At 39.7% G+C, this 23,670-nt stretch overlaps 1 protein-coding gene across 1 annotated transcript in view; it reads right to left on the bottom strand.

Annotated features, from left to right (window-relative positions):
- The window catches only part of TMEM232 (transmembrane protein 232), a 186,271-nt gene that overhangs the window by 105,410 nt on the left and 57,191 nt on the right, over positions 1 to 23,670 (bottom strand). The window contains 1 exon segment of the mRNA XM_042451062.1: positions 308 to 486. Within this exon segment, the coding sequence (XP_042306996.1) occupies positions 308 to 486 (179 nt within the window).

Genomic DNA, 23,670 nt, shown 5'->3' with positions numbered 1-23,670 from the left:
AGTGATTATACAGCACAGTGCTAAATATATTTACTTTTCTTGTAAGTATGTACAGGAACCTAATTCACCACTATTTTGTTTAAAATGCTGGTTTTAAAAAATATGTTTTAAAAAATTGTATTTTGTGTTTTGATAAAAAGCAGAGTATTTGAGAAAGCAGATAAAGTTAACTGGAGACCTTGCCTCCATCCATGTTATTGTTCTCATAGAAAAGTTATCTACTTCTTTTTCGATCCTAAAAAAAACTGGTTAATGATAAAACTTGTTTGAAGAATGATTTCAGTTTGCTACTGGATTTTACACCTACCTCGGCTACTTTTGCAGCATCCAGGACTCGAGTCTCCTTTTCAATGTCCTTTTGTTTCTGTAAAGCTCTCCACACAGCATTCCTCAATCCTTCTCGATTCACGTCCCCAGAAAGTTCACCCCGCAGCATAACTAGATTGTAGATCACACCATAACGAATAACCCAGAATGGATCATGACCTGCAGATAATATTTTAATATGCTGTGAATATTAAAACTTTCCTGTTAAATCAGAAATGCAAGACATGTTTTGTTAGATCACACTGAGATTCATGTAGCCTTTCTGCTTTGAACTATGACTAGTTGATGCTGTTCAAAGCTCGGGCCTAATTTAAACATGACAAGGCCATTTAAATGGAGTGTGGAAAGCACTTGTTCATAGACGTGTACCACATTGCTGTCCTGTTGTTACAAAGGCAGTACAGTATTGCATCTGCATACAGGATGAGCATCTCATCATCTTGGATGACAGACTGTTGGATGTGCTAAAGCTGCTAATACTGGACACAAATAGCCCAGTATAAGTGGTATGTGACTTTAAAAGAGATTCCAGTTACATGGGAAATCTACATAGGTAAGTCTCACTGTGTTTTTGCAGGGATAGTTAATGGCTGTTCTTTCAATGGCTGCTTCCACATCAGAGGTTTAATCTGGAACTTTGTCCTCTTATTTTTATAGATAATCCAGATGACATTGTTACCAGTTTGCATTACACACTTATCTGTCTTCTTTCTTTATTCTGGTGATTTTTAAAAATGTAAAACATATCTAAAGTGCCAGCCTATAGCAAAGTGCTATTGTGTTTTGGTTTTTTTTTTAAGGATGACTGTGCTATTAAGAAGTAGCTTCTTCCTTGTACCGCTGCCATTTTTATTGCTACCAGTTCAGTGTGACAGCAATATTGTTGATTAATATTGATCATGTCTTGTTCTCTCAATTTCTATTCCACTCAGAGTGGTGGTTAATTACTACATGATTTTCATTTTGTTTTCCATGTCACTAAAAAATATCACTGTTTCACAAAATTATATTAATTAAGATACAATTGCAGCAGCAGTGTGGTGTAGTAGGATTCTGAGAAACCAGGATATGATTCCTCATTTAGCTAATGGAAACCCACTGGTGACCTTGGGGAAGTCTTGCTCTTTCAGCCTTGGAAGAAGGCAATGGCATACCTGTTCTGAATAAATCTTGCCAAGAAATCCTTATGATAGGGCCCCTCATAAGTCAGAATTGACTTGAAAGCACATAGCAAAAACAGTACATCTAAGCAGATGTTAATCATTAATGGTGCTGCTTTGCTGATCTAAAAGCAATAAAAGCAAGCTGCTAAGAACTATCTAATAGCTGTACTGTACAGTGAACTTTCACAAGTTATTTCACAGACCTTACTGTTATGACAAAATGAAACCCCGATCTATCTACAGGCCATGGCCAGACTGTTGAATGAAAATCCTCTGGTATCCCTTCCTGAGACCATGAAACCCACACACATACACATTCAATCCAGTTCTTAAAGTATGTTATCCACCACCGTGATCAAAGCTGTCTCTGTCCCATAACCTGGCATGGAGCCAGAAAGAAATGGAACTAAATAACTCCATTATTATTATTATTATTATTATTATTATTATTATTATTAACCTTTATTTATATAGCGCTGTAAATTTACACAGTGCTGTACATACAATCTTTTAGTTAGACGGTTCCCTGCCCTCAGGCTTACAATCTAAGAAGACACGACACAAAAGGAGAAGGGAGTGGTGGTGGGGAATGGGATCAGGTCCAGCAGTTCTTCTCCACCTCTGAGGCCTGGACCAAGGCAGAGGGACTGGAGGAAGGGCTTGGCTTCTTAATGGATGCTTAAAAGGAGGCTTCCTGGGTCAGAGAGGGGCTCACCTCTGGGAATGCTTCTCTAAACAATATAGTCTTTAACTCAGTTTTGAAACTGGGTAGAGAAGTGATGAGGTGTGCATGTGGGGGGAAGAAGGTTCCAGGAGTAAGGAGCAGCAAGCGAGAAAGGATGAATTCAGGAGGGGGCAGTGGTAGTCCTACACTGTGACAGGAGACCTTGACTACCAGAGCGGAGGGTGCGAGTAGGAATGTAAGGAGAAAGAAGGTCAGATAAGTAAGGAGGGGCCAATCCATGAAGGGCTTTGAAAGTCAATAACAAAAGCTTGTACCAGATGCGGAAGGGGAAGGGGAGCCAATGAAGGGAGGAGAAAAGAGGAGAAACGTGGTCAAAGCGGTAAGCAGATGTGACAATACGGGCAGCTGAATACTGGACAGAGATTAAAAGATGGAGGTGTGAAAGAGGAAGCCCTGTCAGAAGGAAGTTACAATAATCTAGTCTCGAAACCACTAGGGCATGGACCAGAGTCTTGGCAGTAGAGGCTGAGAGGAATGGACGGATCTTGGCAATGTTGTGGAGAAAGAATCTACAGGCCTTGGCGGTGGCCTGGATCTGGGGAATAAATGACAGAGAAGAATCAAAAATGAAGCCAAGACTGCGGGCTTGATGAACCGGTTGAATAGAAGTGTCGTCGACAGAAACAGAAAAGGAATAGTGAAGGGTGGGTTTAGGTGGAAAGACAAGAAGTTCAGTCTTAGACATGTTGAGCTTCAAGCGCCGAAGCCGCATCCACTGAGAGATGGCAGTCACACAAGAAGAAACTTGCTGTTCAAGCCCCGTCGAAAGGTCAGGGGTGGACAGATACAGCTGAGTGTCGTCGGCGTACAGATGATAGGAGAAACCAAAAGAACTGATGAGTTTACCTAGGGACAGTGTGTATAGAGAGAACAGAAGGGGACCCAAGACAGAGCCCTGGGGAACTCCAACAGATAGGGGAACAGAGGACGAAGTCTGACCACCCATGACCACTGCAAAAGATCTGTCTGACAAGTAAGATTTAAACCAGTCGAGAGCAGAGTCGGAGAACCCAAGGTCAGAAAGTAAATCAACCAGGAGACAGTGATCAACAGTGTCAAAGGCCGCAGACAAATCAAGAAAAATGAGAATAGAGTAGAGGCCATTTGCCTTGGCCCGCAAGAGATCGTTTGAGATCTTGGTGAGGGCTGTCTCTGTAGAGTGCCCTGGGCGGAAGCCAGACTGGAAAGGGTCCAGGATGGAGTTGGCTTCAAGAAACTTAATACAGCGAGAATAAACGACCCGTTCTAGGACCTTAGAAAGAAAAGGAAGAAGAGAAATTGGACGATAGCTAGACAAAGAAGAGGGGTCGAGAGAGGGTTTCTTCAGAATTGGGGAAACGAGAGCATGTTTGAAGTCAGAAGGGAAGGAACCCATAGAGAGAGAGAGATTAAAGATATAGAGGAGTGAGGGCAGAAGAGAAGCGGCTATAGAGATTAGGAGACGGGCGGGAATAGGATCAAGAGAACAGGTAGTAGGTTTGGAAGAATTTAGCAGCTTAGACAGTTCATCCAGGAGGTTAGTGGTAGGGGGCAAGTCGGGAGGAACTATTTCAGATCGAATAGTAGTGACTTTTGTGATGAAGTAGTTGACGAAGTCAGTGGGGGAAAATGATGAGAAGACAGCGGGAGAGGAAGGTTTTAGTAGTGTATTGAAGCAGGAGAACAAATGCTGCAGATGCCTCTCATTAGCGCATATCAGCGATTTAAAATAGTTCTGTTTTGCCATAGACAGAGCACGTGAAAAAGATAAAAGGATGAATTTATAATGAATTAAATCGGCCAGTTCTCTAGACTTTTTCCAAAGACGTTCGGCCGCTTGAGAGCAGGACCGGAGGAACCTGATAGTGGGAGTGAGCCAGGGCAAGGCCTAGTCATAGGGGAAGACATGCGTACAGAAACAGGAGCAAAGCTGTCGAGAGTTGAAGAAAGAGTGGAATTAAATAAAGACATTGCTGAATCAGCAGAGTCCCCAAGATCAAGAGAAGAGAGAGATGAATTCAAAGTCTGACTGAGATGGTCAGAGTTAACAGACTGAAGGTTGCGGAAATGGCTCTGGACAGTACGACGAGGAGGTGGGATATAAGTAAGAGTAAAAGACATTAAATGGTGGTCAGACAATAGAAAATCAGATGCCAGGTAGTCAGAAATGACACATTTAGCTGCAAGAATTAGGTCGAGACAGTGACCAGAAGAATGGGTTGAGGAGTTAGAATGAGGCTGAAGGCCAAAAGAAGCAAACAGGTAGCTAAGGCGAGATGAAGAAGGATTGTTGGGATTGTCATGGTGAATATTAAAGTCATCTAGGATCAGAGAAGGGACTTCATCAGATAGAAAAAACGTCAGCCAAGATTCAAAGTCAGATAGGAACTGGGTAGCAGAACCAGGAGGGCGATAGATGACAGCAACCCGGAGCTGTAAAGGAAAAAAGAGTCGAATACAGTGGGACTCGAATGAAGAGAAACAATAGCTGGGGTGGGGGGGGAGAAAGAACTTGAAACTGGCAGGAATTGGACAATAGTATACTGACCCCTCCTCCTCGACCCTCAGGGCAGCTTGTGTGAGTGAAAGAGAGACCGCCAAAAGAAAGGGCAGCGGAGGTAGCAGTATCATGGGCTGGGAGCCAGGTTTCAGTAAGAGCGAGAAGGTTAAATGATCTAGAGAGAAAAAGATCATGGACAGCAGTCGCTTTCGGAGCAACAGAGCGACAGTTCCAGAGTTAACAGAGGAATGGAAGCTGGGAGATAGGAAGAGGTCGAATAGGGATCAGGTTAGGAGAGATGCGTGGAGCCATGGGAGGAAAGGATTTAGTAAGGGATAATCAAAAGAAGAAAATATAACAATGACAAAAGTAGGAATATAATAGCCGACTATACTTGGTAATATTGCCTAAATACCACAAGGCACAAGGGATTTAATAGAGAAGGAAGGGGTGGGATTGGAAGCCTTTGCTCAAGGTCCCAGCTGCTGAGAGTGATGGAAGGAGAGATAATCTTTCAAGATAATCTGTCTCCATCAGGAACCCCTGGAACTGAGCACCTAGAAAATATCTTGTCTAAAAAAGGAATACTGGAGACTAGTCAGTAATTAAGGAATAGAATAGGATTCACACTTTGCTTTTTTAAGCATCAGTTTAACAACTGCCTCTTTTAGGTAGGGTGGAACCATTCCTTATTGGAGAGAGGCATTCACCATTATTTTTACCCAATAATCCAATACCCACCAACCTGCTTTTATAACCTAGAAATGATCAATCACACAAGTCCACACCCAAGTATCCTATTCATGTCCATGGGATGTACAAACTGAAAGATATCCATTACTACTGAACATGCAGAAGTGGTAACTACAGCGTCCCTTTCAGAACAAATACATGACATTTTATCTGCAAAGTGTTGTGCGAACTGTTCACTGTGAACTGTTGGTTTATATTCTCCTCTTGTAGATCAAGTTGTAATAGGTCTTTGAGCACTTGGAACAGCTCTGATGGACAATTTAAACAGAGGCTGGATGGCCATCTGTTGGTTATGCTTTGATTGCAATTTCCTGCATGGTAGGGGTTGGACTGGATAGCCCTTGTCGTCTCTTCCAACTCTATGATTCTAACTCTGGGCAGATGCAATGCTGGCATAAAAAATGGTTTTTGTTTTGTTTAAAATTCTGCAACAGAAAATCCAAACATGCATGAAGACAGAAATTCCAGAGGTGCAAGCAGAAGTCAGGAAAGGAAGGGGCATGAGGGACCACACCATAAACGTACCATGGCTAATGCAGTGCACCAAAGAATTCAAGAAAAAAAGCAGCATGGGTTTTATTGACTATGGCAAAGCATTCAACTGTATAGATCATGAAAAACTATGAAACGCACTCAAAGACATGAGAGTGCCAGCAAATTTGATAGTCCTGATAAGAAATCTGTACCAAAGAGAAGAGGCCACTGTCAGAACTGGCAAAGGGGACAGGCAAGGCTGCATTCTATCAGCCTACTTGTTAATTTATATGCTGAAAACATCATTAAAAAGGCAGAGCTAGAATCAGGAGAAGGAGTGAAAATAGGAGGAAGGAACATCAACAACGTAATGTATGCAGATGACACCATAATAATGACAGAAGACATCACAGACTTGAACGGTTACCAAGGAAGGTTAAAGATGACATTGCAAAGGCAGGATTAATACTAAACATAAATAAAACAAACATTACGACCAAAGAAGAGATACATAAATTCAATCAAGTCAATGAGGAAATTGAAAAAAAATTCCCATATTTAGGATTAAACATTGACGGCAATGCTGCCTGCAGTCAAGAGATAAGAAGAAGATTAGGAATGGAAATGGCAGCAATGAAAGCACTCCAAGTAAAAAATATTTCCAAGTAAAACGAATAGGATCAAGCTGTAAGGGTACAGCCCTATAGATACCTACTCAGAGGTAAGTCACTATGAACTCCATAGAACTTTCTTCTTAATAAACATAAATAGGTTCATCCTGCTCAACAATTTAAACCCATGAATACTTAAACCCTCATTTATCTTGTTTGTGAATCACTGTCATAGTAGCCAGCTATTAGTACATGTTAATCAATCTATTGATTGATAGATCTCTCAATCTATTGATTGAGGGGCTAAACAGGTGACTATTTTAATGTTATTATTATCATATAGCATTTTAACAGTGGCTGGCATCCTGTTCAGTATTTACAACAACATAAACTGGAGTTATGACATCATAAATTTTGCAGTTCCCATGTATGATCATTGTATCAATGCAATGACCACAAATATCCCTGTCAACCCACCTTAGAATGCAGGCAGTGTACCAACCAAATGAGTTCTGAGTCACTGGCCAGTGGCGTGCTGAAAGATTATGTCCGTTGGATATCCGTTGCCTTCTTGGCAGTAAGTGTGACAAGCAGTTGCAATAGCAACCTGTAGGGGAGTGGGCCATTTTTTATTGCACTGCAGCTTGCCAGAAGAAACAGAGCCTCAGACTCCATCAGTTGGTGCAGCTGCCTAGCTTCTAACTGGGACTACGGGTACTCACTCATGACCAAAATTACTGGTTGGGACAGGAACAGAGCTGGGCGGCTCCGATAGCCACCATCTAATGATTCTCTTTCCCAGGAGGCACCGTTGTCCCGATGAGGGTGGTGCCTGTGGGTAAGCAGCTACTGTGGGTCAAGTGGCCTGCTTGAGCCTCATTGGCTGCAAGCTGGACAGACCAGAGGGAAGACTCCAGGCATGCAGTCTGCACTCAGGTCCAGTGGAGCAGCATATATTGCCATGTAGCCAGCCATCCTAGCCAGTTCTTCTTCAGTTCTGGCAGAACAAGAGGAGGAGTTAGAGGTGGCAGCAGTGACAGCATCAACAGCAGGACAGTAGCAGCAATGGGCAGTGGGGAGAAGAGCCAGAGAAGGAGGAGGTGGTGGCACATGATGGCACGTAACAGCGGTGGTGGTAGCAGCAGCAGCACCACTCAACAGGGGCAACTGGCTGCATTCCTCAGCTAAGGAAAAGAAGATCAGCAGAAGTCAGCAGCCCATGGCAGTGACTGCCCATTGAATCAACAGCCACTTTTCAAGGCTACCTGGAGCTGTTCATCAGCCCCTTCAGGGCTTCTGGGGGCGGGGAGAAGAGCTGCCTCTTTGCGCCAGTCTAGTTGGCCTAGCAGTTCAAATGTTTGCTGGGTGATATGATTATCCAGGGGTATTCCTGCACATCACCTCTCTGGGATCACCTCCCCCCATAAATGGCAGCTTTGGGCATGCCCACCACTACCACCACCTGGTGAAATACAACAGAGTGCCCAAATCCTTGCAGGCCTTGGATGCCATATTGGGATCTTTTGAGGTCTGCCATATTTAACCTTATTCACAAGAGGGAAATTATTCCTTCTCTGCTCCTTCTACCCCATCTCTTTTATTTATTTTCCAGGTTATCAGGTGCTTACAGCATGCCCTCCCCCCAAGAAAGCTAATATATTATATTATATTATATTATATTATATTATATTATATTAATTTGGATCCTGCTTTTCTCCCAAAATTGGGACCCAAAGCTGAGCCACCACCAGCTCCCTTGCTTGGCACCAGGTGACAGCCTGGTCATCCTTCCAAATCCTGGGCTTAGTTGGCACCCGGGTGGATTCACTTCAAGGCCCCAGCCAGCAAGGACACCAGGATTTTGCTTTCCCATTCTCATCTGAGGGAGAGATCAACACTTGCAGTTTAGAGTCGCTCCAAGGCCCCCACCAGCAGGGCCACCAATAGCAAGTAGCAATAGCAAGTACATGTCTATACCACTTGTCAGTGCACTTAAACATTCCCTAAGTGGTTTACAATGTGTAAGCTAATTGGCCCCCAACACAGTGGGTACTCATTTTAGTGACCTTGGAAGGATGCTAGCCTGTTGTCCCTGAATCCCTGGCTGGAATTGAACTCACAATGTTGTGGTTTGTGAGTGTGTGGCTGCATACTGGCATTTAACCACTGCGCCACCAGGGCTCTTCCTGCAGATTGTCTTGGTTTCGTCAGGCAGCAGTTAGACTGGCTGATGCCCGGATTCTGTCCGATCCATGTGCCAACTAACTGCAGCTGTAATCAATAAATAATTGTGGCCATTTACCTTCAAAGTACTGTGTTGAGTCTTTTCTTTGGCAGAGCATACTTGTCCCAGGGCACACAAGGTAAGTTTTTTTTTTGGGGGGGGGGGGTCAAATTGGGATATAGATTGCAGCTAAATTGGTCATGCAGGATCTTGGCCTGTATTTTTAAATTGTTTTGAAATGTTATTGGTAGTTTATTTTCATTTTAATGTTAATTTTTTTTCTGTTTTAACTTTATTTTATTTTATAAGCTGCCTTGAGTCCCAGTTTTGGGGAAAAGGTGGGGTATAAATAAAGTTAACAACAACAACTTTTAAAAATCCTTAAAATGTGTTATGCTATATTTTTAAAAAGATTTGCAGCAACAACAAAACAGGAAGATTGAGAATCATAGATATTTTTTAAAAATATGAAAAATAATTAGATAAGAACTAAGTTCACATTGAGCATATGAATGAACAAATGGCACCACACAGGTTTGGCACACAACCCAGATTACTTTTATAAAGATTAACTCTTGAAATGAATTCAGACACCAAGAAATGGTAATTTAAGTGCTAAAATTACATCTAAACAGAGGAAAGTTAGATGATGGCACAAGGGGAGACAACCACCTATCTGTTTGACTATGGTTTTCACAGCACAGGAGCTTTGTGAAAGTGGAGTCAGGTTTCCCCCCTACACACAGATGCACAAGGATCCAGGGACAAAGTAAATGAATAGATTGGCAGGATACATCAATGGATGGGCAGAAGAGGAGCTACATTTACACCCACAGCATGATGGTGAGTCATAAGCAAAATGCCAATGCAAAGATGCAATCAAATCCACTTGAAAGGCTTTTGAAAGAATCAAGTAAGGACCCTTGTTAATAAAGAGAAAAACATCTCAGAAGAATTTATTGGACCAACCTCATATGTTGTTAATTAGTTTGAAAGATGTAGTCAGCGTGTGAAATGTGATGAAGTCTGAAAAATTCACCAAATGCTTGGCTTGCAGCTCAATCCACATCCTCAAGATCAGCTATTATATGTTAAAAATAATTTAGTTACCTGTAACTAGTTACTTTTGGAGGTAGTGAGGGTATAATGAAATCAAACTTCAAAAGTAATGCAAGAGCAAAGATTAAATCACTTTATTGGTAATTCCATAATTACATATAAAATAGTTAAACTTTGCACAGCTGCAATTTTCTATCATAGATAATTGACTAAACAACATTTTAACATTTCATGGAGGATCTTATAATGTTTCAACACAATATGTTTCATATTTTATTTATGTTTTATGCTGTATGGTATTCTATACTTTTTAAGAATCATTTTCTATCTTATGAAGCATTGTATTTTATATTATCTTTATCTTTTATTCCATTATGTTCTTACTTCTAATCTTTTTTTTTCTGGCCTGTAGCCAAGTATCAATTTATCAATTCATTACTGGAGCCATAAATAGCAACTGTTTTGTACCATTCCCTTAACAAACTTGAGAGGCATTTTTTTCATCTCAGAAAGTAGCAGGATGTAACAGAAAATCCAAGAGCAGTGGAATAATGTACCACGTTACTTTTTCATCACCAAGTCTGCATCTAGTCATGGCAATGGGTTACTTTTCAAACAGTGTAGTGAACAATGGGAACAAACTACTTTTTAAAAGTACAGTGGGCCCTTGGTATCTGCTGGAGTTTGGTTCCAGAACCTCCTATGGATACCAAAAGCCATGCATATGCATGTCCCATTAAATACAAAGGCATAGTAAAATGGTGTCCCTTATATAACATGGTATCTGCTAGATACCTTTTGCTTTAGGTATTTATAACTTTGGGGAATATTTGCTTTATGGTTTGCTTTATGGTATTTATAATGGGGGGGGGGGGGTATTTTCAAGTCGTGGATGGTTGAATCTGTGGATAAAGGATCCATGGCTTCCAAGGGCAGACTGTAGCTTTATGAATTCTGCTCAAAATGATTGGTCCTAGTTTATATAAGAAAAGAAGAAAAAATGTCCTCCTTTTCCTTTCCATAGTCAGAAGGGCAGTTCAGTGTAAGAGACTCAATCTATATTAGGAAAGCGTGTCAATCTGAGCCCTTTCAAAGCCTAGGAGACTGTGTTCAAACTTTCACTCTCAATAAAGATGAGGATTATCAGGAAACAAATCTACAGCGCTATATAAATAATGATGATGATGATGATGATGATGATGATGATGATGATGATGATGATGATGATTTATTGCTGTGGAACACTAGACAGTTCAGAAAAAATGAAGTAAACCAAAATGTATGGGCCCAAAGACAACAAGAAGTAATGCACATACAAAAAATAAAAAATGGTTTCTATGATTTTCCCACTACTATAAAGCAATTCAAGAGCAAGGTCCTATTCCCTCTTAAAGGTGCTGCTATGTTCTGTCTTTTTTCTTTCTCCTCCCTCTCCCTTACTCCTTTTTATGGTGAAAGAGATTAATATGGCTACTTTTTTGAAAACTAACACAAGCAGAGTAATTTTTTCCTACTTAACTAATGTTATTTCCCAAATGGCAAAGGGGTAAGGCAAGGCTGTATTCTATCACTCTAATATGAAAAGCAGGTTTATACTCTGAGGTAGGAGGAGTGACGATAGGAGGAAGGAACATCAACAATCTATGGGCCCATACAGACAGGCCAAAATAAAGCTGCTTCGGGTCACTTTGGAGGTATGCTGTTTAAATGATGCAGGGCCAAAGGCCTAAGGACTGGAGCACAGCTTTGGCACAGTTTCTGGCCTCTTAAGATGTGTGTGTCATTTAAACAGCATACCTCCAAAGTGACCCAATGCAGCTTTATTTTGGCCTGTCTGTACGGGCCCTAAGATACACAGCTGACACTATACTACTAGAATAAAACATCATAGACTTGGAACAATTACTAAGGAAATTTAAAGAAGAATGTGCTAAGGCAGGCTAACTGCTGAACATAAAGACGAAAATAATGCCCACCAAGGATCTACATAAAATCAACCTACAATATGAGGAAATCAAATTAGTTAAACATTTCTTGTATCTTGGTTCAAACATTGATCAGAATGAAGATTACAGTCAAGAAATCACAAGAATACTAGGAATGGCAAGGGCATCTATGAAAGAACTAGACATGATCCTAAAGATATAGAAATGAACATAAAGTTAGAATCGTCCAATTCATTGTATTCCCCATTACCATTTATGGATGTGAGCACTAGACTGTGAAGAAAGAGGATAGAAAGAAAATCAACTTATGTGAGATGTGGTGTTGCAGAAGAGTACTGAGGATACTGTAGACAACCAAAAAGACAAACAAATGGGTCCTAGCCTGAATTCTCCCTTGAAGCAAAGATGACTAAATTAATGCTGTCATACTTTGGCCACATCATAAAAAGGCATAAATCACTAGGAAAGGCAATAATGCTAGGAAAGGGGAGGCCAGAAAGAGAGGAAGAACATATGCCAGACAGTTAATGCAGAAATAATCCAGGATGACACCATTTTAACTGTCATGGCTGAATGCTACAGAACTCTAGGATTTGTAGTTTGTCCTGGCACCAGAGCTCTCTGACAGAGAAGACTAAATGTTAAATGTCTTACAAAACTACAGTTCCCAGAATTCCATAGCATTCCACCATGGCAATTAATGTGGTCCCAGCCTGGATTATTTCTGCAGTCTGGATGTAACCTCAATCAGGGAGGTTATGGGCCTGCAGGAATTTAAAAGAGTGGCTGAGGAACAGGGGACTTGCAGATGTCTCATCCACTGGGTCACCATGAGTTGAGGTCAACTCGAGGCACTTAACAAGTTGGAAAAGTTATGCAGTATATCATGTATTTGACATTACATGAGGGACAAGGACAAACAAAAGTTCAGAAAGTATCTCTTTTGTGATTTGGATCACAGAAGGCAGAACTACTTATTACTTAGGCAATGTGTTTCCCCAAATACTTATTTAAAGGTAATACATAATTGAGGGAACATGCATAATGGAAAATTGTCAGGTGGGAAGAATATTTGACTCCCCCACAAAGAGAGAACTTTTTCTCTCTGCAAATTTGTCCACCCACATTCAAACTTGCTTCCCTCAGATGGGCTTACTTCTCATTTCTGGGCCAAACCTGGAGAGGTGGGAATTAGTGGAATTAAAAAAAACATTAAAAAATGAATTAATCACCCACCATGCTTCTGATCCTTTCCTTTCTTTGCCCTGTTCACATATTTGCCTAACATTCTTGGATAACACAGGGCTGGAAAAAAGATAAAACAAGTCAACCTCTCTGTTGCTTAACTAATTTCTCATAATACATCTGCTGAATTCTTTCAGCAACACAGCTGTATATGGGTAAGAAGAAACAGACTATTTTTAACACCTATTAGACAGATCTATATTTGAGTGCAAGAAGAGTTGCCCTTGGTCCCATGCAAATTAGTTGACAAAATCAGAAATTAGTCCTTCTCTTTTCAAATATCCTGTAAGAAGGAATGTGCTTAAGTACATTTTCAAGGGAAGGGAAGCAAGAGCTTAGCAAGCAGGAAACCAGCAACCTAAACCTTTTCAGAGGGAGTGATCATGGGATAACTTCAAACATGCTGCATTTATCAGGAACAATAAACATGTAACATACTGTAGATTAAAATGATTCCATGTCTTTTCATTTCTAAGTCAGATAAGATATAGGGCTGGGATTTGATTTCCCTGGAGCGACCAAAATTTTGGTGATGGCAGGAAGAAATGGAAAGAGAGCAGATGACTGGTATTTTTTTAAAAAGCATCAGAAAAATATAGAGCAGTGTTTATGAATGAGATTGTCTAATAGATGATAGGGGAAATGTTTCATAAAAACTATATCTGATTTAACTTTCCTCTAAATTTCTTTTCAGTGAAAGATTAGCTAGGGCAAACACAACAGAGTCATTATCAATATAAGCACAACCTGTCTTGAAACCCACAAGATAATGGGCCCAACCTAAAGACACAGCCAACTATATGCTAGGAGCTTACTATTGCTTTTTAAAAAATTCAACTGATGATTTACCAAATAAGCCAAATGACTCTTTTCTAACTGAGGTGTGATACAGACCGCCCAGAAGGGCGGTCTCCCGCTGCCCTCGTTTGTTGTGTGAGGGAGCCGCAGCGGACAAACCGCGCGGCTCCCTCGTGCAACAGAAAGAAGCAGCAAAAAGCGGCTTCTTTCTGTGGTGCCATTATGACGCCACAAGGTGCCAATGGCGCACTTGCGGCATCATGAAGGTGCCGAGACGTGCGGACACTAGGCGTCCATCACATCAAAATGGTGGCGCCCGTATGTACAGGGCACCGCCATTTTGACGTCCTGGTGCCATACTAGGGTTAGGGAGTGTCTAAAAACTAAACTACCCGGGCAACACTAGTACATTGTCAGGACATGCTAAAAGGCCCATTTAAATCGGGCCTGAGTTAACCTATACTCAAGATAAGAGGCTACTGTCAGAACAGAATGTGGAGAAAAGATTGGTTCCCAGTAATCAAAGGAGTCAGGTACAGCTGTATCTTGTATGGAGAAAATATCATATGAAAAGCAGGGCTAGACTCTGAAGAAGGAGGAGTGAAGACAGAGGGAATGAACATCAACAATCTAAGATATGCGGATGACACAATATTAATAGTGGAACACATCAATGACTTGAAAGTGCAAAGGCAGGCCTGCTGCTGAACATAAAGGAAATAATAATAATAATAATAATAATAATAATAATAATATTATTTATAAGCCCATTTTCAAAGATTCAAAGCGGGTTTCAACAAGTGTTATAAAAACATTACACAATTCATACAACAGTATAAACATCATAAAAACATTCCAGAATTAAAAACACAATAAACACAATAAAACCACAGAATTAAAAACCATAGCCAAAATACAGAACTAGCTGGAAAGCAGCATATATGATGGGGAACAGATGTCAAGACACATGGGGGAAAGCCTGTTGGAAGAGATAGGTCTTAAGATTCTTCCTAAACAAATAAATTCCTAATACATTTTTATTTTTATACCGCTTTTCCAGAAGATCAAAGCGGTGTACACAAAATTTAAAACCAGTTACAAACACACCATAAAATAGATAAAACCAATAACACAATATAATATACAAATCTAAAACAATCATTCGAAAGTGTGAGCCAGGAAGTTGATGGGATCAAAGTACACTAGTTCATTTTCCAGAGGGAAAGGCTTGACAGAAGAGGAAAGTTTTTAGCCTCTTTTTGAATGTTTCTAGAGGGGTGATCAGGCGGAGTTCCTCGGGAAAACTGTTCCAGATTTTTGCGGCCGCTACTGAGAAGGCCCTCTGGGATGTAGTGGTATATTGAGATGATGGAATTTCTAGCAAGTTCTTCCCGGTTGTTCTGAGTGTGCGGGGCGGATTATATGGGGAGATGCGGTCCCTCAAGTAACTCGGGCCCAAGCCATGTAGGGCTTTATAGGTAATAACCAACACCTTGTATTGTGCTTGGAAGCGAATAGGCAGCCAGTGCAGATCTTTCAGAATAGGTGTTATGTGGTCAAACCTGGAAGCACCAGTGACCAATCTGGCTGCCATGTTTTGTACTAGCTGAAGCTTCTGGGCTTAGTACAAGGGTTGTCCCATGTAGAGCGCATTACAGAAATCTAAGCGAGAGGTTAACAGAGCATGTAAATAAAAATGGTCCTTGAGTGAATCAGGCCAGAAATACCCCAGAAGGCCAAGATGATTAAATTGAGGCTGTCGTACTTTGGCCACATCATGAGAAGGTATGACTCATTGGAAAAGGCAATAATGCTAGGGAAGGCTGAGGGTAGGAGGAGGAGAGGTAGACAACACACCAGATGGCTAGACTCAATTAGGGAGGACACAGGCATGAGTCTGCAGGAAATAAGCAAAGCCGTGGAGGATAGGGAGACTTGGAGATGTCTATCCACAGGGTCACCATGAATTGTAGTTGACTTGAGGGCAGCTAACACAACAATGAAACCTTATTCCTGAATAAAAAAATATTAGTGTTGAGGACCTATGCAAGACAAATGCCATATAGTTAATGAAAAAGAGAAGCAATCTGGCTTACAAAGACAAGCAGATGGCCATATGTTAGGAGTTTCATAAAAAATAGGCAACAATCTAATAATCATATCTAGACATTCTGGGAAAATCTATGATGTAACTACTCATGTAGGTTCCCAGTAACACTGAAAGCCTCACTTCCATTCTGTTTTGCATGACCTAGTGGCAGCTATCAAAAATGTACTTCTACATCTTTTTTTTAAAAAAAATGTACCCTTGACAGTTCAAGTAAGTGAATATATTGGGGGTGGATGGTGGGATACAAAAAGCCTCAGCAACAAAAGCTCTTTCAAAAGAACAGAAGTTAAAGAAAGATCCATTAGGTATTCAGAAAAACTGAAAAGAGAAATCATTCTTTTCATATTCTAATTCTCACCCCGCCCCCGCCCATCATTTATCTTCTTGCTAATTGAGTAACCACTGAGAAACAAGAATGGGTTTGCTAATTCTGCGGGTGTTTTACTTCTCCAATCATTTCCATCACCATCACCAGGGCAGAAAAGATAACAAATACATTTTAAATTGATAGTATCAAACATATCAAAATGTACCAAATAATTTTTAAATAAAAAGCATTCTTTTTACATATTGACCCATCCTGAGTTGCAAATTTCTACACCTCAGTAAGCAGTGGGGCACCGACTTTTAGTAGGAAAATGCACCATCTTTGGTAGGAATTGGCTTGATTCCTGTTGCTCCAGCACTTTAACTGATATTGATACCTTTAATAACTTTTATTTAAAAACTAAGAAGGCAGAAAGGCCTTTCACAGAAATATAAACATACATTTTATTGCAAGAATCAGAGAGTTTAATTTGATTTTTAAAAATATGTACTCCTTGGCATGGACTGACACTGATAATTTGTATTAAGTTAATTATATAGACATCTAACTCTAAAGATTCTAGATATAGTATTTTTCTTTAAAGTCCTTACAAATTGTGTCTAGCATTACTGTAAGATTCTAAGCTCAACTTTCATGTTTACTTTATCCTAACTTCCGTCAATAGGCAAAGAGGAAACTGGAAAGTTCAGACACATTTTATGTCTGATTTCTGATGCTTTCCTTGATTGTGATCTGATATATGCATACATACATTTGCCCCTGTACATGTGGAAAGAGCTTGACATAAATGCAGGGGAAAGATCTTCACCTAGACTTTAATAACCTCTCCATAGGAGCCTTGCTATTGTTGCTATGATTGATGAGACAGTGATAATGGATGAGAGACCTGTCATCTTTACTAAAATTTGAAAACTGAACTCTTCACAGTAATGGCAAGACAAGCATTTGCTGGGTGATGGAAATTCTGACAGGCTTTATTTCAGTTTCACTGCGTGTGTGTGTGTGTGTGTTTGACAACAGATAAATAGACACAAGGGGGAGTAAAGATACAAGAAGCATCAAGCCATACCCACAGTGTTGTGGATTGTGATCTTGTCAGAACTAGTTAGTTAGTCAAGGTTAGTAGTGATCCAAAAATTTGATAGCAGGTGTTTAGGGAAAACCATGAAGCAGCAAGTTAGTCTTTTTATGACTCATTACTGAGCATTCGCCTTACTTTTTGTGGCTCCTTTTTGTGCTGTAGAAAGGCCAGATAGGGGCCACGGCATGTGGTTGCCGCAGCCCCGATCTGGCAAAGACAGAGGCAGCTGCAGGCTACCCCTTCAGGGGCGGTCTGCACAGCCCCTTAGTAAATATCCTAACTTGCCTCAAAAAGTTTTAAAGGACAATTACATTTATCCAGTCCTGATACATCCCTGTATCAGACTGGGGAGAGTGGGCACTAATACGGTGTATATATGGCACCAATGATGGTGAAGATTCTTAGATTAAGTCTTCAAAATCAAGCATTCATAATTTTTTTCCATTTATTACAAATGTCAATAATATCGCTATACAGAAAGATAATTTAAATGCTTATGTCTATTAGAGAGTAAAGGAAGGATAATAATAAGCTTTTTGTATAGGATAATTCTTAAGATGCAGAGAAAAGGACAAAAGTTAATCTCAGCTTTGACATGAACCTGATATATGGGAATGCGAGAGGGAGAATTCTGGCTGACTGCATAATCACAACAAAAAATTAAAATGGATTAAGAATGTGTGTGTGTGTTCGTACGTGCACACGCATATGCACAAACAAAACCTGTGTGTAAACTGTGCCCATTCCTTGAGATATCAGATCTGGCCATGGTGGTACATGCTTTATAAGACTTTTTCAAATGGGAAAAAAGGACAGGGGCATAGCGTGATCCTCCCATCAATGTAGTGCGATTTGGCAAAGATTTTCAGAAGACATTTTGCGACATCATGATAATCTCACCATTATCTCAAGTATAAATAGGAGTTTTCCAGGATTGTTTCATTCATGGGACTTTCCCCTGAATGAAAAGCAGGTGGAAAAGTTCTGTTTTTTCACAGCATAATGGCAGAATTATAACGATGTTGTGCAACATCTGAAAATCTTTGCCAAAAAGCACAACACTCATGGGAGCATCACGCTGTGCTCCTGTCCTTTTTTTCCCATTTGAAAAAGTCCTTAGTAACATCCCATTTGGTCTATTACAAGTAATGTACTCAATATGGGGCTGTCTTTGAAGGGTTTTCAGAACCTTCAGCTACTACATAGAGCTATAGCCAAAGGGTTAACTGGTCCTAGTTACAGGGACCATATTACTTCCCTGCTACAACAATTCCACTTACTGCCAGTCTTTTTCCAGGCACAATTCAAAGTCCTGGTTATGACCTATAAAGCCCTTTCTGACTCATAACCTGGCTGTCAGGTAGATTGCATCTCCATGTATGAGCCTGCCAGAGCCCCAAGATGTTTTGTTGCTGTTGTTGTTGTTGTTGTTGTTGTTGTTGTTTTATGTGGGAGATCATTGCCTGGCTCCCCCAACATTATATATTTAAATAAAATGCAGATGCACCTCCCACCATCCAAACACATATACCATTTCCTGATGAAAATATTATCTCCCAAAGCTGTTGTTTGCCTTACATAATGCATCTTGTGGATCTCCCACATATCAAGTGAATTGACTCTACAGTGAAATCTAGATAATAGGATTTGAGGGGTATGAATAACTCAACTGCTAACGTCAGCAAGGTGAGGTGTGAATAACTTAACTGCACGTATCAGCAAGAAAAACTTTTCAAATTCAGCTACGAAGTCTTCCATGGACTTAACAAAGTGGGTGTTCACTGAATAGGCTGAAAAATATTTAGCAGCAGTGGATCAGCTTGAATTCCCCAAATGAAATTTGAGAGGTAGTCAGTGCAGTCTTATTGATTTCTGTGTAAGTAACAAAAGTTGGTAATTTATCCAAAATTGATTTTCTCTGGTCAACCTGGTTTCAGAATGTTGGTTAAAAAAATCTATCCAGGTCACAGAAAATGGCTATGCATTACTGCAAGGTCAGCACATTTCCAGTATGCTGACTGGACTTTTCATGTTCACAGGACATATGGATATTGTGTTTGCAAGGAAACACAGCACTGCTGTCTTTCTCTATTTGGCCATGTCTATAATCAAGGGGAGCATGTCTGAACAGATTTCAGGAAATATGCACTTTGGAGTAAAAGTAACTAGCTATACTATGGCCCAGTACAGACAGACCAAATGAAGCAGATTCTGGTCACTTTGAAAATGTGGTGTTCAAATGACACATGCCTTCAAAGCAGCCCGAAGTCTCGCCGAAGCTGCACTCTGGTCCTTTGGACCAGAGCAAAAATAATAAATAATAATAAAAATTGATTTATATCCCGCCTCTCCCTACAGATTGAGGCGTGTTACAGAATACAGTTCAATATATAATGCAATAAGATACACGATAAAAACAAAATCATCAAAGCACAAGCCCCTATTTCCCTCCCACCAAGAGAAAAATGCTAACAAATAAATAACACAGATTAAAATAGTTAAAAAGGTGGGTTGAAGAGAGATAATTTGGGGTAGGGAGGACAATCAGTGTCGGAGTAAGGGGAGGTCAGCCTGGGAAGGCCTGCTGGAAGAACCCTGTCTTTACAGCCTTTTAAAAGGCTTTTAGAGTGGTAATGTGCCAGATGTCGTCCGGCAGGTCATTCCATACTTTAGGAGCGGCAGATGGGAAGGCCCTCTGGGAAGCAGCCACCAACCTGGTCTTCATTGCCTGCAACACATTCCTCCCAGCAGACTTGAGTGTGTGGAGTGGACTATAAGGAGGAAGGGGATCCTGCAAGTAAGCTGGATCCAAGCCATGTAGGGCTTTAAAGGTAATAACCAACACCTTGTACCGTGCCCGGAAACTGATTAGCAGCCAGTTAAGGAATTTTAAAATTAGTGTTATATGGTTGGCTCTCAATTTACCGGCAAGCAGTCTGGCTGCCATGTTTTGCACCAGTTGAAGTTTCCGGACTTGGCACATAGGTAGCCCCATGTAGAGCGCATTGCAGAAATAGAGTAGAGAGGTTACCAGTATATGTACCATTGTTTCTAGTTCCTCCAGTTCCATGAATGGCCAGCTCCTGGAATAATACAGCTCCTGGTGTTTAGGGGTGGGTCCTGTGGCCGCAGCCCACCTTGGGAGTGGACCGTGCAGTCAGTGCGGTCCTGACCTGCTTGCAGCAAGAGCGGACCTGGGCCACTCTTTTGTGCCCATCCTTTCCGGCCCTAAGTGTCCTAGTGAAGCCTGTCGTATCACATATTACTGAACCCACTCAGGAAACAGTGAGCTTAGTTTCAGCACATGCTGCCAAGCACCAGTCAACTGATCCACTTTTAGAAATGTCTGTGATAAATTCAAGAGGTGCTTGTCTAAAAATTTTCAGAAAATGTTACATGAAATCTGAAGGACTCTTTCGTTTTTAATTTGCTCATTTGATTCTTCCTTCTTCTGTTAAACATGGAGGCTCCTCCCAGAAATGACATCACAACTCTTTCTTTCATTTTTTCTTCAGCCTTCCAGGAAATCGTCGCTTAGCCTCCTCATCCACATCCCCACTTTTTTTAAAAAAAAATAAAATTCTTGTGTTTTGTTATATGTTCTGTTTATTTGGTGTGTTTCTTTTATTGCTCTTCTGCTATCCTTCTCTCTCCCTTCCATCCTTTGTTCCTCTGTTGGTTCCCTACACTGTCAACATTTAGATGGTAGGCTCCTTGGAACATGGGCTCATTTGTTTGGTATGTTATTCTGAAAAGCAGCAGATATATATTTAGGATTCTAAATGAAGAGGCTGCTTACCAAAAAGCAGGGCAAGGAACAGTTTTTCTTGAAAGGTTTTCACAAGCAGATGGATACATTACTTGTTTGCTTGCATTAAGAACAGGAAACAGCTTTGAAGGGGATTTACAATTCCAGAAATGTCCCACAAGTATACTGACATGCAATTACATAGAAGACCTCAAGCTATGGCTGCTGAAGCGTGCAGAACCTGCATAGCGCTGACCAATTATTAAAAGAACCACAGGGAACCTTACCTTGCCTTTGTGACAGAGTCAAATTTTAAGGACCCTAAAAGAAACAAACATTTAACATGGCCGCAGTCCTGCTTCCTTTCATTTGACATGTGAATGTCAAAACCTTTCAGAGACATTTCAGACATGTTCACATTCCATGGTTTCAGTTGCCCACACATCTGTTAACACACAGCACTCTTATCAACTGGAAATAATCATGCTCACAATATCAATGACCCAACTTAGTTTAGTGTGTTATTAATGAATATTCCAGTTATTGAGTAAATTACTTTTGGTTACAGGAAAATCTAAACTAGTATTTTCAACAATGACTTTAAGACAAGTGTATTTTCCTAGACAGATACAAATGGTTTGCTAATAACAGTGTTGTGCATTTGAATTTGAATTTCTGGCCAAACTCCAATGTTTCTAGCATTTTAACAATGAATATAAGGACAAGTACCACCAGAAATGATTATCTGTCTTGAAACCACAGTTATAAAAAAAAAATCCAAATGACTTTTCTTTTGTCCCAAACTATTTTCTGGCCGTTTGTTACACCAGCTGCATCATTTAATTCCCATCATCAAGTAGAGTTCTTTTTAATTCAAAGACATTTTGAAAAAATAGGAGGATGGGAAGAAAAGGGAACTTATTTTTTCAATATGTCTTTGAATTAAAATGTAAACATTTGGGGTTCAATTTTAAAATCAAAAATTAATCCTCGTCTTTCTTCCCAGCCGCAAGCAGGACAACCACTTAAACAGGCGATTGTCAGACCCAGCAGGATTTTTCTTGGGTTCCATATTTTATCTATAAGCAATAATTTTACCTATAAGCTACATATGAGAGGCCAATTGAACTTCATAATATAAGATGAAAGTCTGGGAAAGTACAAGAGCCGATTGTGTCTAACGATTCCTCAGTGGTGTTCGCCACATGATGCTTTTTCTGGCAGAGAAGGTATCCAAAAAACAAAGTGGCTGAGATATAAAGATATACTGAAAGACTTAAATGAGGGGCTAGAGCTAAAATCTCAGGAAGAATTTAAGGATTCAGGTTTGGTTTGTCATTGTTATCTCTATTGTAAAATGAAGGAAAGATTTAACATTGTTATAAAATTAGAGGAAATCCAAGTCAAAAACTTGGCATGGGACGAAATCCTAAAAACAGGAATAAAACAAATGATTTCTAAATGTTATAAGTTACTGTTAAAATGGGAAGATGAGATGATAAAGCAAAGCATGGTCACATGGGCACAGAATATAGGACATAATATAGGCCTAAAACAGTGGGAGGACATGTGGAATAAAAAATTGAAGTACACTACAAGTCAGGACATGAAAGAAAAATTTTATAACATGTTGTATAGGTGGCACTTACCATCTCGAAAATTGTTATTATGTATAAAAACTTGAAACCCAACTGTTGGAAATGTTCCTGTATCATAGGTTCATACTTTCATATTTGGTGGACGTGCCCAGAAGCAAAAAAATATTGATCAGAAATACATAAAGTTTTGAGAACAGACTTAAAGATAGAAATATCCTTTACACAAGAATCTTTTTTGTTAGGAATGGCTGATAGTAAAATAGAAAAAAATATGGAAAATTGCTTTTTTATTTACTTACATGTGCTAGAATAATATTTGCACAGAAGTGGAAAACAGAGATGACTCCAACAATAAATCAATGGTTAATTAAAATTTTTGAAATGCCTGAGATTGACAAGATGACATGTTGGATGAAGGAGAAAACTGAGGAATGTATAAAAAGGGACTGGACTATATTTTTTTATTATTTGGAAAATCGCTAGAAGAACGTTATAATTGTGAGATAAAGAAAATTTGAATAAAAGATTGTGTTATAAGAATTATAGGGTGGTAATATACATATAAGAAGTAGGTAATAGGTGGGAAGTAAAACAGAGAAAGACAATGCGACAAATATACTAAATTAATGGTATTACGAATTTACTCAATGATAACTATAAAGATGGTTTAGGGAGTGATTATAAATAAAACTATTATAAGTAATATTAGAAAACAAGTTAATGTAAAGTTAGCAGAACTAAAGATATGAAGATAAAATAATAGAAATTTAGAAAGAAGGGAAAAAAGAATTCTGGGTAGAACAAAGTCAAGCATTCATGTTATATGTTTTTTAAGAATGTAATTAAGTCCTACATGTTTATATTGTCAATGGCATGTGTTTAATGTTGTATGTATTTATTTTGTTCACGTATGTTATGTGGTTGTAATAAAAATATAATAATAATAATAATAATAATAATAATAATAATAATAATAATAAT

Source organism: Sceloporus undulatus, chromosome 2 (genome assembly GCF_019175285.1).
Source record: "Sceloporus undulatus isolate JIND9_A2432 ecotype Alabama chromosome 2, SceUnd_v1.1, whole genome shotgun sequence".
In the NCBI taxonomy this organism is placed as follows: domain Eukaryota; kingdom Metazoa; phylum Chordata; class Lepidosauria; order Squamata; family Phrynosomatidae; genus Sceloporus; species Sceloporus undulatus.
This window is presented reverse-complemented; position numbering and strand designations above follow the sequence as displayed.